The following is a 17,403-nucleotide window of genomic DNA, read 5'->3' on the forward strand; positions in this document are numbered from 1 at the left end:
ATGTGTCTATTATAATTCAAAATTTTGGCAAACTGATTTTAATAAAAAAGAAATGAAATGGAAGAGAGAGGGACATTAATGTATGTTAAATGTATATTAGGCTTATGGGCTTGATTGGCATTGGCCTGCAATGGTTTCTTTTAGGCTCCAGGCACCAGTAGGCCAGGGCTTATTTTCTTACTGGATGAGTTGTAGTTTTATGAATTTAAAAAGGAAAAAAAAGACTGAGAGGTCAAAACTAAAGTCACTTAGGACACAAACAGTCCCCTGCAAAGACTGCTCTTAGGATAAAGCGTCCTGGGGTTCTGGCCTTTATTCAGTAGCTGTAGATAGAGCACCAACGTGTTAGGCATCCGGTTTTCTCCAAGGTAAACTGGTTTAAAGAAGGAGTTCGGCCTCTGAGTTTTCTTATCTCTCCAGAACAGTAGTTCTTAATCTTTTTATAGATTAGGACTGCCTTTGAGAACGTGACAACAGCTCTAAGTCTTTTTCCTACAGAAATGTAAGTTCACACAGACACAGCAGGTGGGGGCGCTTGAAGCCTCTGAAGTCAGACCCCCAAGTTAACAGCTTTTGCATTAAAATTTCTTTCCTACTTACCATTAATGTATATCCTTTCCAAAAGATTTGAAATACAGCCACAAATTCTTCCTTAATTCTCTGTATGAAGTAATCAGCTTCTCCCCTGAGCACAGGATCTGAGAGAGAGAGAGAGGTCCAGAAGGCCGGCAGCCCGCTGCCTGGTCCTGGCTCTGCCCTGGCCTCTTCCCTGCTGTCATTTGAAAGGAACTCAGCCTCCCCGTGTGTCAAATTGAGACAGCAAAACCTATTCCATGGATCTCATAGGATTCAGTGGTGAAATTTACACTAGAGGTAGAAAAGCACTTTGAAACAAAAAGCATTTTTGCTCTTACAAAAATAAGAATGTAGCTGCTTTGTGGGGGCCTGCCTCATTGCTCCACTCCCAGAAGTGTCCTCCTCAAACACTTAGGGGGGACATTCTTCCTCCCCAGACCCCCAGACCCTCAGACTAGGAAGAGGACTATTTCAAGGGGTGGTCTTTTGGCTGCCCCTAGATTCCAAACTCAGTTTTGCTTTCATCAGCCACAAATACTGAAAACAAAACTGAAGTCACCGCGGAAAGAAAAAGGCCCAGTTTCTGTCGAGCCAGAGTCCCATTACTTGTCTGTTCAAGAGCCCACCCTCTCATTCAGACCCTCTGCCCGCCCCCTCCCTAGTTCTGGGAGACAGCTTGTCTCTGTGACCTCTCCCGGTAGAGACGGTTTGGCATTTCCCCACTGCTCTGAGTGATTTAGTCTGAATTCTCTACTCATGACGCATTTCCTGGTACTCAGGGTGTCCCCTCCTGGTTGCCCCCTCACCACTTAAGCTGGTTTCCTCTCTTTTCATCTGATGCTTCACAACTGTCAGGTTGCAACAAACATGCTTCAAATCTACATTCCTCCAGTTGCCTAGCAACAACTTCCCTCCCGGATAAATCTGGATTTCCTGTAGCGGCCCACAATTAAACACAGTGGGCCCCTCACTGTCTGTCTACCGTTTCGTCTGCTTTTCACCTCTGTCTGGGTGCTTTAAAGACAGCAGCTTATCCCTTACTCCAGAGCCCTCCACCAGTTCCCAGAGGCCGCGTTATCCTTGTAAGGACACTTTTAATCCAAGGCTACCTCTTCACCCCTGTGTTAGATCCTCAACTTAGAAATCAATACTGTTTTCCAGATGCCCTTCTTTGAATCAGAGAAGGTAAAACAAAAATTTCAACTCATAAAACATGCATTTTTTGTGCTGACAGCGTGGCATCTGTTTGATTAACCCATTGGATCCAAAGTGTCAGCAAGAATCGCTCAAATGAGACTTTTTTAGTAGGGAATATGCTTTATTCTGCCTCAAGAAAAAATATTACACAGTCCCAAAGGACAGGCATGTACCTCGTTCCTTGAGAACCCAGAGACCTCATGTAACCAGAATTTTCTTGGCTACTGGGTAGGACCTTGTATCCATTTTTCAAGTTCTGGACCAAGGCCCAGGAACCCCTCAGACCTCCCACGGCTGAGGGAAGATGATAGAGATGTACTTTTCTATAGCCCTATTTGTATATCCAATCTTCCTTATGAGATCTAATCAGGTCTTGAACTTGGGTTGAATTCAACTTGAGTGCTGAGAACAGTCATGACATAGAAGGGTTACTTGTTTGGGAAATTAAGATAACTTATTTGGCATAGGAAACAGTGGTGTGCGTGTGTATGTGTGTGTGAGAGAGAGAGAGATGATGATACTTGCCATTTTGGTTTGTGACCTTTTTTTCCAGAAATGTTTTCACATTTCCATTCAAATAAATTTACAGTCCCTTCCGGTTCTTTTGGCAGGAACAATCCATGCAAATTTGAATAGATACTGGGGAAGGGAGCCTGGGAAAGTTATTTTATAATTCATGGCAACATCAATCAGACAATTGGTGACCAGACACATATGAAGTGTTCCCTGGGGAGACGGGATGGGGGAGCACTGAGATGTAGGTGGGATGTAAAACGGAGGTTCAAGTACAAGATCCTCATTATTTACTATCTCCACTGGAAAGAGCTAGGAAAGGCATTGCAGCTGTGGTACCAGGGACACAACTGGAACTCAGTAAATATTTATATTGGCATAGTGAATATTATTAAATTATTTTTAATGGGATGTAGCTGCTTTATAATATTGTTAGTTTCTGCTGTGCAACAACATGAATCAGCTATATTCACACATATATCCCCTCTCTCCTGAGCCTCCCTCCCACCCTATACCCATGTAGGTCATCACAGAGCAGCGAGCTGAATTCCCTGTGCTATATGGCAGGTTCCCACTAGCTATCTATTTTACACATGGCCGTGTATACATGTCAGTCCCAATCTCTCAGTTCATCCACACCACACCACCCCACCATGTCCATACATCTATTCTATACATCTGTATCTCTATTCCTGCCCAGAAAATAGTGTACCATTTTCTTAGATTCCACATATATATGCACTAATATAAAATATTTGTTTTTCTCTTTCTGATTTATTTCACTCTATATAACAGACAAGACTGAAAAGGAAAATGTTAACCAAACACAAAAATGTACCTCCAGCAGTTGTTCCTCCTGTCCCCCTTCCCCAAATTTCTGGTCTTATTCTTACTGGCTGGCCCTCGAGTCTCTCTTGCCACCTCTCCTTACATTCCTCCTCCACCTGGAATTCTTGGCCCTCCTGTTCTGTCCGTAAACACTGCCCTCATTCTCATGATCATCACCTTGTCTTCTTTCAAAGAGTAACCAAGTGCTACCTTCCCCCATCCCTAGGCAGAGCCAACCACACCTTTTCTGTAAGTCACCATTGTATCTTGTAAAAACATCTCTTATGGAAGCTAAAATCACAATGGATTCTGTCTCTTATCCACTAGATTGTGTTTATTTTCTCATTAAGTAATACAGTACACATTTACTGCACATTTACTATGTACCATACTCTGAAGATATTAAAAAAAAAATAAAGTATATTCCTATGCTTAATGAATTTACAGTATAGTAGAAAGACAGAGGGGCTTCCCAGGTGGCTCAGCGATAAAGAATCCACCTGCCAATGTAGGAGACACAGGTTCAATCTCTGGGTCAGGAAGATCCTCTGGATCTCCAACCCGCTCCAGTATTCTTGCTTGAGAAATCCCATGGACAGAGGAGCCTGATGGGCTACAGTCCACAGGGTCACAAGAGAGTCAGACACGACTTAGCAACTAAACCAACAACAGAAAGAGAGATGACTTAAAAAAAAAAAATAGTGAACCAGTGTAAAAGTGATAAATGGACAGAGGATTTAGGAGCAACTAGAGGGGACACATTAACTCATGGGGAAGGAGGGCAAGAAGAGCATGATGGTGGAGGGGAAGAAAGCTTTCTGGAGAAGGCGAGGTGGTTTTACATGTGCTGACTCTGGCCAGTAGGGTGAGGATGGGGTGAGATGGAGTGGGTAGGTTGTTTTATTAGGCCCTAAAATGATAACCTAGCAACTAAGGGCAACAGGGTTTGCAGAGGCCTACAAAAACGTTTGAGATCTAAAAGTAAAAAATTAATCATACTCTGGTTTCTCTTCAGATCACAGAAATCTTTCACCTTTTACTAAAAATGAAAATTATGGCTTCAAAATACAAAGAAAAAGCTTTAGAATTAAAGTTAATAAACATTAAATTGAATCCTTAAGAAAGGTAATATTCAACCTTATGGTTAAGTTTAATATTCATGAAATTCTAAATTTAAAAAACTGGTTTATAGTTCAGAGTCTTCCCCTTTACAAAGATTAGTGAGTATTTGCAATGATTGCTTAGACATTGTACCAGATCATTCATTAAATGAGTTAGTCAAGGTCAAATTTCAAAAGTAAGATTAAGAGCCTTAAAAAATGTGTATCTGTCTGTATCAATATAGCTATAGCAGAGACACAGATGCTTTAAATATGTGAATTTGAGGCAGGATCGAGTTTTAAGATCAGAGTGTGCCTAGAGCCTGTGGAGATGAAGGAGAGAGGATGGAAAGAAGCGGTCCACTGAGGCGAAGCACAGGCATAGATAGTATCTAGTCCACAGTTAAGTGAGGGAAACACACAGCAAACTCACAGAGAAGAGAGAGTACTTAAAAGTGATAGGAGCTGTGACTGACCGACTGCTGTCTGGTCTCTCTGGATGCATGAATGTGACAGTTGCTTATCCTCTGTGCCTCTGGGCTTCTTGTCTCTCTTAGGTGCCTCCCATCATCTAGCACCCTGCTTGTTTTCCTCTGCACAGCTTCTTTAGTCTCCATCCCTTGATTCCAGCTTCTTTCTAAGGCTGTCTTCCCTATTTCTCTTTGCTCCCGTCTCTGCATTTTGATGGCTCATCCTGGCCCACACTCAGACCCAGCACCAGCTTTAGATCTTCAGGCTGGGATTTTGAGAATGGAATGGGGAACAATCACCCATGACTCCCAGGCTTCCAGCTCTGGTGATGGGTGGGAGGCAGTGCCACCAACTGAGGAAGGGCATCCCAGAACAGAAGCTGGTTTGGGAGAAGATAATGAGATCAGTTTAGGACAAATTGGATTTGAGCAAATATCCAACAAACAGTTGAAAGTTGGAGATGCAGATTTAGAAGTCATCAACAAAAATGTAGCAGATTAAATGATAAAGGGAATGAAAAAACCCAGAGAGAGTGTGTGGAGTAAGAAGAGCGAGGGTGTGGAGGTCCTCAGGAACCTCAGCACATATGCAGAAGGTGGAAGCAGAAGAGCTTGTGGGACAGGCAGAGAGGGAACAGAGGAAACCAGGCAAGATGAGTGTCATGGAGGAAAAGAACATGACCAAATTGTCAAGAGCAGAGAGGACTGAAAAGACCAGAACTGAAAGCATCCCTTAGACTCTAAAACTGGGGATTCTAGTGAAAGCATCTTGGTAGGATGATGAAGGTAGGAGACTGGGAAGTGCTGGTGAGGGAATGAATCACTGAATGTGAATTGTTCTTCTAAGAAATGTGGGAATAAAGGGTGGAGCAGGGAAGACCTTCCCCCAAGTAAGAGAGAATTCTTCCTGCCTTACTGGCTTTGAAATGGGACACTGATGCTTTTTCTGCCTTTGAACTCGAACTGAAACATCAACTCTTTGTGGGTCTCCGGCCTGCTTGGGCTTCCCTGGTGGCTCAGATGGTAAAGAATCTACCTGCAGTGGAGAAGACCCAGGTTCAGTCCCTGTGTTTGGAAGATCCCCTGGAGAAGGGAATGGCTAACCACTCCAGTAGTCTTGCCTAGAGAATTCCATGGACAGAGGAGTCTAACAAGCTACAATCCATGGGGTGGCAAAGAGTTGGATGTGACTGAGCGACTAATACACACTTAGCCTACCAACTCATGCTGAAGATTTTGTGATTGGCCAGCCTCCATAATTTCATGAGCCAATTCCTTATAGTAAATCTCTTCCTATCTATCCATCTATCTTCCTATCTACCTATGCACTGCCCCTAGTGAGCGTACCATTTCATGAAGTATCAGGCATAGAAACAGCCACCTGCTTGTTGCTATGAGCATTCATTCATCATATTTGATATGTGCCTGAATGTCTACTGTGTGGCCAACACACAGACATACTTCCTGTCTACATGGAGCTTAGAGTATAATAAGAGAGATAACATGTGATCAGTAGAATGATTACCTGTGGTGAAGAGTGCAAGGAAGGAAATAAACGGGGCACCTTAAAAGAACGTAACAGAGCAAGGGTGAGTGAAGAAGCATATAAAAAGAAGCATCATCTAAATCTACCATGAGAACACTGTCTTTCATATAGATAGTGGTCTTAGGAATCAGACTTGAAGAATGAGGAAAACTTTACCAAGCAGAGAAAGGAGGTGGACAATGTGCACAAGCCAGGAAGCGTGAGAAAGGGACCAGCACCTCAGGGACTGTAGAATGAAGTCTGGACACTGAAGGAAAAGTAAGAAAGAAGGCTTGAGAGGGAGCCACGCACCAGCTCACGAGAAGTCATGTGTGTCCAGCATGGGTACTGACCTCTCCTGGAGACAGTATGGACCCACGAGGATCTTTGTGCGGAAGAAGTAACATGATTGTATTGGCATGTTAGGTAACTCAGGCTATAGTGTGGCGGGTGCATTTGAAGGAAGGAGATTAGGGTCAAGAGGCCAGCAAGAAGGTTGTTCTGATAAGGTGTTCTGAGAAAGAAGCAAGGAGAACTTGAGCAAAACAGCTTAGTGAGGAAAGAACAAAGAGAGGAGAGTATTGATGCAATGCTCATTGATTTATGCACACAAAACCTTTTTATTTTTAGAATTTTATTATAAAAATAACTATAAAAGAGAAAATGATATCATAAACTCCCATGTGCCTGTCACCCAGCTTCAACTATTATCAACATTTGGCTGCTCTTGTTTTATCTGTTCCTTTTTTCCCTGAAGTCTTTTAAAGCAAATCACACACAACATTTCACCCTTACATATTTCCCTATGTATCTCTAACATAAAAACTTAGTTGTTTTAACAAAACCACAGTTCTATGATCACTCCCAACAAAATTAATTCCTCAATAATACCTAATACCCTATTATGTTAACTTTCCCTTTGCTTGTTACAGGTGCTTTGTTCAGATCAAAATCAAAATAAGATTCACAATAGCATTGTAATTGGTTATGTCTAATATCCCCTTTCATCTGTAATAGTTCTTATTGGAGGTAGTTTGGAAGGCGAGTCAGCAGGACTGAGTGACATCTTACCATTGGCATACGTTTTTACCTGCTGGCTTCCTCCCTTCCTACCTACTCTTCTCAGCCCCACCCTCTTATGGGAAAACAGGAATTAAAGTACTTTGCCCAACATTGAAGCTATTTTCAAGGAGTTTGCAAAGTAGTTATGGCAAGACCAAAGTCTGGGATCAGTGTTAAGGTTAAGGAGAAGAGACTTTTCTCAAGGTTATAGTTTCAATGGTGGCTTTACTGCTCCTTAGTCTAGAAAATTCTCCTCCTGCTGCTTTGTAGCTCTCATGCATAAGAAGGTCTTTCATACTGCAGTTATAAAGTAAGCATGAAATGCTAATGCTCCATAAGTGTACATACACTTATTCTTCAGTTCAGAGTTAGAAATATGAGGACTCCTGGACCTACAGCCAGGAGGAGGAGGACCTACAGAGGGGGAGCAGGACCACAGCTAGAAATAGCCCAGGCTGCTCAAAGCCTAACTCCACCTGCTTCTCTGCTTTGCTGCAGCTGGATCAGTACCCCCAGCATTTAGGAGAGCGGTACTGACAAATGAGAAGGCAAGGCTTGTGGCTTGTGGTCCACAAATATATGAATGAGAATTACATGTTGAGCTTGTTAAAATGCAGATCCCCTCCAGGCCTACTCAAGGGGCACACTTGAGTCTGAATCACCATCTCAAAAGTTAGAATTCAGTCCTAAAAAATAGAGAACTGGTGATTCAGTCATTTTGAAACTATGAAGAATGAAGTCATTCATTCAGGACTTGAACTCGATTTCTGGGAAACAAGGTGTTCACATCAGGCTCTGGGACTCAGAGCCAGAAAACTCATCAACTTCCACATTCCCCACCGCGGTGGAAAACACGCAAACAGCTCTGTGTTGCTGCACAGGCCTGGGATCACCAGAACGCTAGCATCAGACAGAGACTCTGAGAGGGAACTCCTGTCTCTATTCATGGCTGCAAGCAGCTGCTTTGAAAAGAAAGGTGCTGGAGTTGGCCAACTCGTCCATAAGAGGTTGGTGCTGAACAGAGGAAGAAACACAACCTGTCTGGAAAGGACATAAAGGGACAACAATGACAAGGAAGCCTGCGAGAGTCCACAAAGCCCGAGGTGAACAGATGGGCACCCTCCGCACGCGGCCTTCCTTTCCACCCCAGCAGCTGTGCTGTTTTCCTTCCTCCAGGAGTCTTGTTTGGTGTCACTAAACCAGCAATCAGAATCACTTTGGTGCATTTAATGTCACCATGAAACTATTTGTGATTGACTAGTTCAGCAGGGTTGAGAATAAGAACCTTTGATTTTCTCAATTAGACAAAAACTTGTTTTTGAAAGCAATCTTGCAGAAGAGGTCCTGTGATCAGAAAGAAGGTAGGAAATGTTTTTCCAGCATACCGGAGATCAGATAGCACCAATGTGCATATGTAGAACTACACATATATATGTTTTTAAAATATTTTTTCCTATCAATTACAGTTTCCCAGACTCCTAGACAGCAGTTCTCAAGGTATCAATCTGAGATCCTGGGGAAGAATATTATCTGATATGTCACCAAGAATTCAAGAAGTAAGTGACTTGATGATAGTAATATAATTCCATTATATCTTTCCACTGTTTTATCACACTTAATATATCAAATAATTTAATTGTACCTCAGACCCGTTCAAGGAGAAATACATTTGATTTTTCCATCTAGCAATTTCGAAACACCTGTTCATATCCTTAATTACCCATGCTCCTGAGTTGGGGGCAGACAGAAAGGAACCATTTGTCTAATTTCACACCTAGAAGGAAACAACAGTTTGTCTGGTGTAATGGATTATCAGGGGACTGACAACTGAATTCAAGTCTTTTCACTCTTTCTGACATGATCCAATATTCCCTTATGCCCTTAAAATCCACATAAATCTATACCATTAATAGTAATATCATATACTTTCAGAATCTAAGTGTCTTTTTACTTTACTCATTTCATCACAAAGAGAGTGACTTTTTGGTGTTGTTTTATAAAAGATGTGCACATTTTAACCAAATATACAAGCCTTTGCCCATATATAAGTGATTTTCCACTCAACAGATGAGAGGTGCTGGGGTCACAATGATGAAGAGACAGATATATGGTCACTGCCTTGTGAAATGTATAGTCCAACAGGGAGGAGAGCTGTGAAATAAACAATTAGCTTCAAGTGTAGTGAATATTATGAAAGAGAAGCAAAGGGGAAACATATTTTTCCCCAAACTTTTTTTCCCTCCAGTATTCTCAGCTGACTTGGGCTTTGCCAACCTTGAAAATTGCATGGTTAGAATCTGTCCTCATAAAACTAAGCTCGCCTGGGCAGAGTGCTGTGCAGGGCAAGTTAGAAAAGGCTCCATTGTACTGATGGCCACCTGCTGGGGTGGGAGTCTCTATTTAACATTCTTCTCCTCATAAGCATTTTAAAAATGTATATCAGTATAATAGGGTTGCAGTTGATAGAGAATATTTTTTTAAATCTCCAAAGCAATTCAACACTCTTAATTCCATGTGGGAGTTCCAGAAAGTTTCTTGCCTGACTAGATAACAAGTCTAGCATTCGTGAACTGCACTGAAGCAGATGGCCCTGTTTATATTAACTGATACTAGACCATTTGACCCTGGAACAGCCTCTTCATCTCTGAGCGCTTTGATTAAATGAGCAACATAATAATGGTAATAACCTCTTACAAGACTGTCATAAGGCTTACTGCTGTTAAAGCAATTTGCGGTTCCATTTTTATTATTGAAGCCGAGACTGTGACTATAGGCATGACTCGCTATGTGGATTCTCCACGGTCCTCAACAGTTTCAGAGGGCAAGTGTTGGCATGTGGACAGAGAGGAGATGACAGGTAAACATCACTTATTGCAGTAGGAGAACGCTTTTCAGTTTCACCTGATTGAGTGGTTTTTTAAGATCTCCATATGCCTTTGAAAACAGGTAACCAAGTGTGTTTGGGGAATAAAAGCAGCATGGTTTTTATTTTGTATTTTCCTTTAAAGTCAAATGGTAGTATGGAAACTGATATCTTAGCAACTCTGGCAGCCCTTAACTTAGTTCTCAGCATTATAGATTCACCTTCAAAAAATGAGGCCAGTGAGTGCCACCAGTACCCATATGGAGAGAGGACCACCAGCCTCTTCTTAGTTTGGTGCAGAATGTAAAGAGTTTTTCCAGGAGTGGAGAGTTCATTTGTTCTATATTTGCTTAGATCTTAAAATACACACACACACACACACACACACACACACACAGACTGAAAGAAACCACAAGCCACACATTTCAGGGAAATGGAACAGTCCACATTTGGTAAAGCTAAGCTAATAAGAAGATAACTTTCCAAATATAAGAAACTAATTTCTAAACTATTTGGCCAAAGACCAAATTTGCCCTGACTTTGCCTCTCTGAGACTACTCCTCGTCCTCCATTTCATTTCCCAATTTTTTCCAGTAGCTCCATCTTGGTGAGAATAACAGAACCAAAGAACTGACTTACAAAGAAATATTCTCTACATTTTGCTAAGGACACATTCCCAGGGAATTCACACTAAACAGACTGGAAAAGAGAAGTAATATTAAAATGCTTTTGGAAGTTAACTCTTTTATTTTCTTTAAGGCTCATCCTAGTTTCCTCCTAGGGCCTGAGTGGATGGCAGTAGCTTTTATTTCACACCTGGATTAAAGATCACCAAGAATATTTGTTTTCTTTTAAATGTGGAACTCAAACACATATGGTGAGATCTCCCTAAACTTTGGAGCTTTGGCTTCACAGTGGGTTGTGACTCTGACTGCCTTAGAATAACCTGAAGCCTTTGCCTTGCCACAGTTCATCCACCGGCCAAGTGTTCAAGACTTGCTATGGGTGACCAGGCCACTCGTGCAGACTGGAGGCCCAGAGACCTTCACGCAGCTGATGGGCATCCTGTCTGACCTCTTGTGTGGCTACCCAGAGGGAGGAGGATCTCGGGTGTTCTCCTTCAACTGGTACGAAGACAATAACTATAAGGCCTTTCTGGGGATCGACTCCACAAGGAAAGATCCTATCTATTCTTATGACGAAAGAACAAGTAAGTTTTCCAAGCCCTGCATATAAATTGGCTTCTAATGTTGGGTTAAGCCGATAGGGTAACACTTGCAGGTGAAATTAATCCTGGTGTTGACTTACCGTGGGTCTTGTTGATCAGCTTTGGGCAAAGAGGCTTCTCCTTGCGCAGAGTCCATTTCCTCACATAGGAAGAGGGGCAGTGCTCAGAAGGAAATCTGGAAGTGAGTCAAGGAAAGAACTGAGACCCGCTTGGAAAGGGAACAGAGGGGACATTTCCTACTGATCTGATTGAACTAGGGTTAAGTTCTAGAGGAAGAGAAAGATAAATGAGGAGGCAACCCAGAGTTGCAAGCAGAGCTGGGGTCAGAAGGGCTCTGGCAAATAAACATGGCTGTGGGATGTTTTTACAAACACAATGCAGTGAAAATCTGTGTGAATAGTATTGAATTGTGTTCCAAATGGCAAGTTGCTTGCAAGTTATCTTTCCCACCTTTCACTATTTTTTTTGGCTCCTGTGGGGTAAAGGAGGGTGGGGTATGGACGAAATGCAACCTAGTAACCCACTAGTTAAAAATTGAAGAGGCAGTGAGGCACGCACCCAAAGCAGTTGGGCCCCAAGATAGCCACACATAACAAAGAAGTTAAGCGGCTAATTGAAGGGAAATTATTGAAACTAAAGCTGAGATTTCAAGTGAAGGCCTCGTTTGGCCTCTCGGTCCCTTTCATCTGAGAATGTCCTCTGTTCCTTTTAATAATCGCAAGCAGGCTTCTCAACCTTCTTCTAAAGCAGGAAAAAAAAAAAAAAAAACGAAACCCAGGGCAAGCCCCATCCTTTGTTTCTCTGATGAGGCCTTTATTGAGATGCACTGTGGCATTTTGTTACTTACTAATGATGAGCTTGTTATTGGTGGAGTGCAGCCTATTAATTTAGGTTATTTGTCAAATCCTCCAGCATATAGTTGAATGAAACATGTGATTTGAACACACTAATGACTATGTTTAGCTGAGCAACAGGGAGTTTCTATAAAATCCGTCCCTTCTCTCCTGACAGCGACCTTTTGTAACGCATTGATCCAGAGCCTGGAGTCAAACCCTCTCACCAAAATAGCCTGGAGGGCAGCAAAGCCTTTGCTGATGGGGAAAATCCTCTTCACTCCAGATTCCCCTGCAACACGCAGGATACTGAAGAATGTAAGGTCCCAGCTGGCCTTGTCCCTTCTGCCTTCTGCCCCTGGCTGTCCAGTAGAATGAGAGTGTATGTGCATGCGCGTGTGTGTGTGTGAATGAGTGTGTGTGTTTTACTGTGCCCTCCTGGGGGTGAGCCTTGTGTTTTATGCTCTGTGGACACTTGGTTCCTCCCATTGGAAGGCTTTGCACCGGTGCCCCTGCCTGGACCCTCCCTTCTCTATGGAGCCTGCAATGACATTTTCTTCCTCATTGCCTAAATTCTATCCCTCAGAGAGAGGTTCACAGTGCTCTGAAGCCTGCTACCGGGAATAGACAAAGATAGGCAGGAAAGGGAGGAGAGCATTTGCTCACCGGGAGTCCAAGTCTAGCTTTAATGAGAGTCTGAGCCAATAACATCATCAATATTAAGGAATACCTCTGAGACACTGAGAAATGAGATTCTGTCAATCCTGGAGGCTGGGAAATAGCCGATTGTTCTGGGAAGTATCAGTTGACTGAGAAAATAAAGACACTTCCTTGAAAACCCTTTCCTAAACATTGAAGATTAGTGACAGGAAAGGTACAACCAAAGATTCTCTCTTACTTTTTCTCTCTCCATTCTTTTGCTGTCTCTGTCTGATTTTAGGCTAATTCGACGTTTGAAGAGCTGGAGCGTGTCCAGAAGTTGGTCAAAGTCTGGGAAGAAGTAGGGCCCCAGATCTGGTACTTCTTTGACAAGAGCACACAGATGACCATGATCAGAGTACGGATGGCATTAGAGGTCGGGAGGGGGAGGGGAGAAGAAAGGCCAGGAAAGTTCCATTTGTTTCCTCTTCCCATAACTTTCCCTGGAATTAGATCAAAATATAACAGGCACCAGTTTTTGAAGCTGTCCTCAAGTGGAATCACTGACTTTGCATGGGACCTAGGACTTTGCTAGTGGCTCAGATGGTAAAGAATCTGCCTGCAATGCAGGAGACCTGGGTTCTATCCTTAGGTTGGGATGATCCCCTGGAGGAGGGCATGGCAACCCACTCCAGTATTCTTGCCTGGAGAATCCCATGGACAGAGGAGCCTGGCAGGCTACAGTCCATGGGGTCACAAAGAGTTGGAAACAACTGAGTGACTAAGCACAGCACAGGTTTCTGAAACTGGGGAAGTACAAGAACCATCATAAGATGAGTGACCTCCTGAGGTTCTTCACTGTTATGTGTATACACGAGGGCCTCCGATTCAAAGGGGCATCTCCACAAGGGGCCAGTTCTGTAACTGCAAAGATAGTCAAATGTGTCTCTCTGGTCACATTTTCAGTTTTGCAAAACCAGGAGATAAGAGTCCTGTGTAGCAGAGATAATTTAAAAGAAACCAAAGAAAATCCTTAAGAAAAAGAAAGCTTCCAATATACCATGTCCCTGCCCCTCTCCCCCATTCTCACATCCCTCCTTTATTATAGAGACCTATGTATTGGGGAGAAATGGGATATAGCTAGATATGCTTTATGATAGAGGAAAACCCACTAGATTTTTAGGGAACCTTGGAGTCTATCCTATTTGTTAAAGATTGGCAATGGCCTAAAAACAAGACCAGAGATCCTGTGGAATTCTAAATGCTGTAATTGTTTTGCTTCTTCCCAAGGACACTCTGGAGAACCCAACAGTAAAAGCTTTTTGGAATAGGCAGCTTGGTGAGGAAGGCATCACTGCTGAAGCTGTTCTGAGCTTCCTCTATAAGGGGCCTCGAGAGGGCCAGGCTGACGATGTGGACAACTTCAACTGGAGGGATATATTTAACATCACCGATCGCGCCCTACGCCTGGCTAATCAATATCTGGAGGTAAGGGTAGCAAGTCACCTGAGGGCCACCCAGGACCCCTTCAGGACAGCCCTGTACATGGAGCCAGAGATTCCTTAGCAAGTCAAGTGGTCTTGGGTTTCAATCTCATTTTCCTCACTGAAAGGTTCCCACAGTCCCCAAACAGAGATGAATCCCGTTCTCTATCAGCTTATCCACAATTAAAACAGTTCCCTCTTCACATCTCCTGCCTCCTAACAGCTCCCTAACTCCTTCTTGGCTGTTCCTTCTCCCTTGTAGCCCACATGGTGTCATGTCTGTCCTTAGCCATCTCTTGTCTGCATTGCCTCAGTGGCTGTCCACTGCTAGTGTCCACCAAACCTCAAGTTATGAGGTCCCCCTGCTTGTTAGACACTCCCACCCCCAGGTTCTACAGGCACATCAGACTCAACATGTCCCAAAATAAATTTGCGTTCACCCTCCCTGTAAAATGCATCCTCCTTCAGCATTTCCTACCCTGATCAAGTCCTCTGCATTTTTCCAGATTCTTAAATTAGAGGTTTTAGGGTCACCCTTAAATTACCCTCCACACAACACTCCTCATTAATTGTGTACTTTGTGCCAAACTCTGTGCTAAGTGCTTTTACGTACCTTAGTCCCTTCAGTCCTCCGATAGCTCCATCAAGTGTTGGCTGTCATCATTCCCACTTTACAGATGTAAAAGCTGAGGCTTAAAGAGTTTAGGTAAGATCCCCATTAGCTATTAGGTGGAGCAGACAGGAGGTAGATCTGGTGTGCCTGAATTTGGAGCTGCTGTCCAGACTCCTCCACTGCCTCTGTCATGCCCAGTCACTGAGCTTTGTCTTCTCATCTCTTAGTATTTCTCAGCTCATCCTCTTACTTTCTAGGCTCTCTGAACCCCAGAGGCCTCCTCATCTCTCTACCAGTCCTTTCTAAATCCTCCCTCCCTGGACTCCAGGGTCCATTCTCTGTTGGTTCAGGTTCTTCTCCATGATGACACCAGAGTTACATTCCAAACTCACATCTGCTGATATCACTCTCACACTTACAGTCTTAATGACCCACGCACCAGGAACACAAGTCTCTTCCAAACCTGCCTCAGCCCGCCTTCCCAGCCTCTGCTTGTTCACACATCCTCAGTTCTGCCCCAATGGCCCTGCCACCACCCTGAAGTGCACCCTGGCTTCTCATGGTGTCATCCTTTGCAAATGGCTGTTTCTCTGCCAATTTTTTGGAGGTTTTTTACCTAAATAAAGAAAATTTATTGGTTGACATAACCTGGAAATTCAGGGGACCTAGGACACTGTGTCCTTCCCTCTTAACCTTGCTGTTTGCCTTGGCCCAACTCTGATCTCAGCCAGATCCTCTCCACTGGGTAGTGAGTCAGCTGCTTGCAGCCCTCAGCAGTCATCCTTATTCCAAAATCTCTGCAGAAAGAGGGAGTGGCTTTCCCACAGCATACATAATCCTCCTGGACAGTGTTGGCCTGGCCACTCTACCTATCACCAGCCCCTTAGGGGACTGTGTACCACCACGGGGTAAGGGAGGCAGCGTTAGCTTCATCTGAGTCTCATGGACTGATGAGCAGGGTTACTGTAAAGTGGGGTAAGGTCTTTCCCCAAGGCAGAGAAGTCCAAAAGGGCTTTCCCTTCCCCGTTGATTGAGCGACTGTTCACTCATTTTTTGAGACTTAGCTCTCAAATGTCACTTCTGCTGCAACGTAGGGTTAGTCATTCACTCCTCTGTGCTTCCCTGGCCCTCTCTCTGCATCTCTCTTAGATCTTGTTCCAGTTAGATTCGTGTCAGCTATTAACATGTCCATCTCCGGCTGATCAGCAGACTGGAGTTATCAGAGTCAGGGAACATATCCTAGTTATGTTCAAATTCTCAACCTCAGACTCACAGGGAACATCTCTGTCTGGGAGCTTATTGCACCTTCCAATGGGCCTCCTGTCATATAGCACATTAACACAGAGAAGATGCTCAAGGAAATAGGAGAGGAAATTAAACCAGTGGCCCCCAAGAGCAAGCCCGTCTCCCCTATACTCTGTGGTCCTAAGGATAACTGACTAGTGAGAAAAAAGCCCACCTTCATCTGTCACCACAGCGTTCTTAAAGACTCCCTGCTGCTCTTGGAGCCACCAGAATTCTCCCAGTGTGTGTGCCACTTCCTCCCCAGAACCGTGCACATGTCAGCACAGGCTTCCTCGGTGGCCTTTCAGAAGGGGCCAGGCATGGCAGCAACACAACCAGAGTTCAGGTCATTCAGAGTGATTCCCACTTGTCTGAAGGCAACAGTGACCATAGGTGCTTTCTACAAAACTGATTTCTGGACACAAACCCAGATCGATTGACTCAGAATTACCAGGGAAGAGGCCTAGTAATCTGTATTTTCACAGACCTATTAGATTGGTGGAACCTCGGAGTCCCCTCATACAGTTACTCAGTGGCTATTGTCTTCTTGCAATGCCTCTGCCAGCCAAGCCCCCATTCCTGGCCATGCCCATCCCCATCCGCCACTGTGGTTATAATATAGGCAGGATTTGGGGATGGGTTATGGACAGAGGCACTCTATTCGTTTATTCTTGCTGAATGGAGTTCAGTGGGTCTCACAGTGTTTTTTGTGAGGTCCTATCAGAATACCTCTTATCTTTTGTTTGACTTGATATTTGCATAGTGATGGAAAGGGCTTGTTTTCTTGAAAGATCAGTTTTTCCACATATCTTGTGCTTAATATAGTACCAGGTACCAAATAGATACTTAATATATATTAGATGGTTAAGAATTTAGTTTCTAGAACCAGACCACCTGGTTTCATATCCCTGCTAATTGTGCCTTAGTTTCTGCATCTGTGAAATGGATATATTGATACTTATCTAATAGGCTTGTTATGAGAATTAACTGGGTTAATTCTTGCAAAACACTTAAGACAGTGCCTGGCAATTAGTAAGCACTTAATATTAACTTTTTAGTAAAGAAACTACTGCTTGGGAGGAGGCGAGTGGAATTAGTGAAATCAGGCCCAGCCACTGAGCCCCTCCTGCTGCTCCTCCAGGGATTACAAAACTGTAATCTCATCTAACATCAGCCACCAGCATGTCC

At 43.5% G+C, this 17,403-nt stretch overlaps 1 protein-coding gene across 1 annotated transcript in view; it reads left to right on the forward strand.

Moving 5' to 3' along the window:
- The window catches only part of ABCA4 (ATP binding cassette subfamily A member 4), a 133,598-nt gene that overhangs the window by 29,684 nt on the left and 86,511 nt on the right, over positions 1-17,403 (forward strand). The window contains exons 7-11 of the mRNA XM_043448860.1: positions 8,738-8,827; positions 11,104-11,344; positions 12,374-12,513; positions 13,136-13,252; positions 14,125-14,322. Of these exons, the coding sequence (XP_043304795.1) occupies positions 8,738-8,827; positions 11,104-11,344; positions 12,374-12,513; positions 13,136-13,252; positions 14,125-14,322 (786 nt within the window). The remainder of the gene's footprint in view (positions 1-8,737; positions 8,828-11,103; positions 11,345-12,373; positions 12,514-13,135; positions 13,253-14,124; positions 14,323-17,403) is intronic.

Source organism: Cervus canadensis, chromosome 2 (genome assembly GCF_019320065.1).
Source record: "Cervus canadensis isolate Bull #8, Minnesota chromosome 2, ASM1932006v1, whole genome shotgun sequence".
Lineage (NCBI taxonomy): Eukaryota > Metazoa > Chordata > Mammalia > Artiodactyla > Cervidae > Cervus > Cervus canadensis.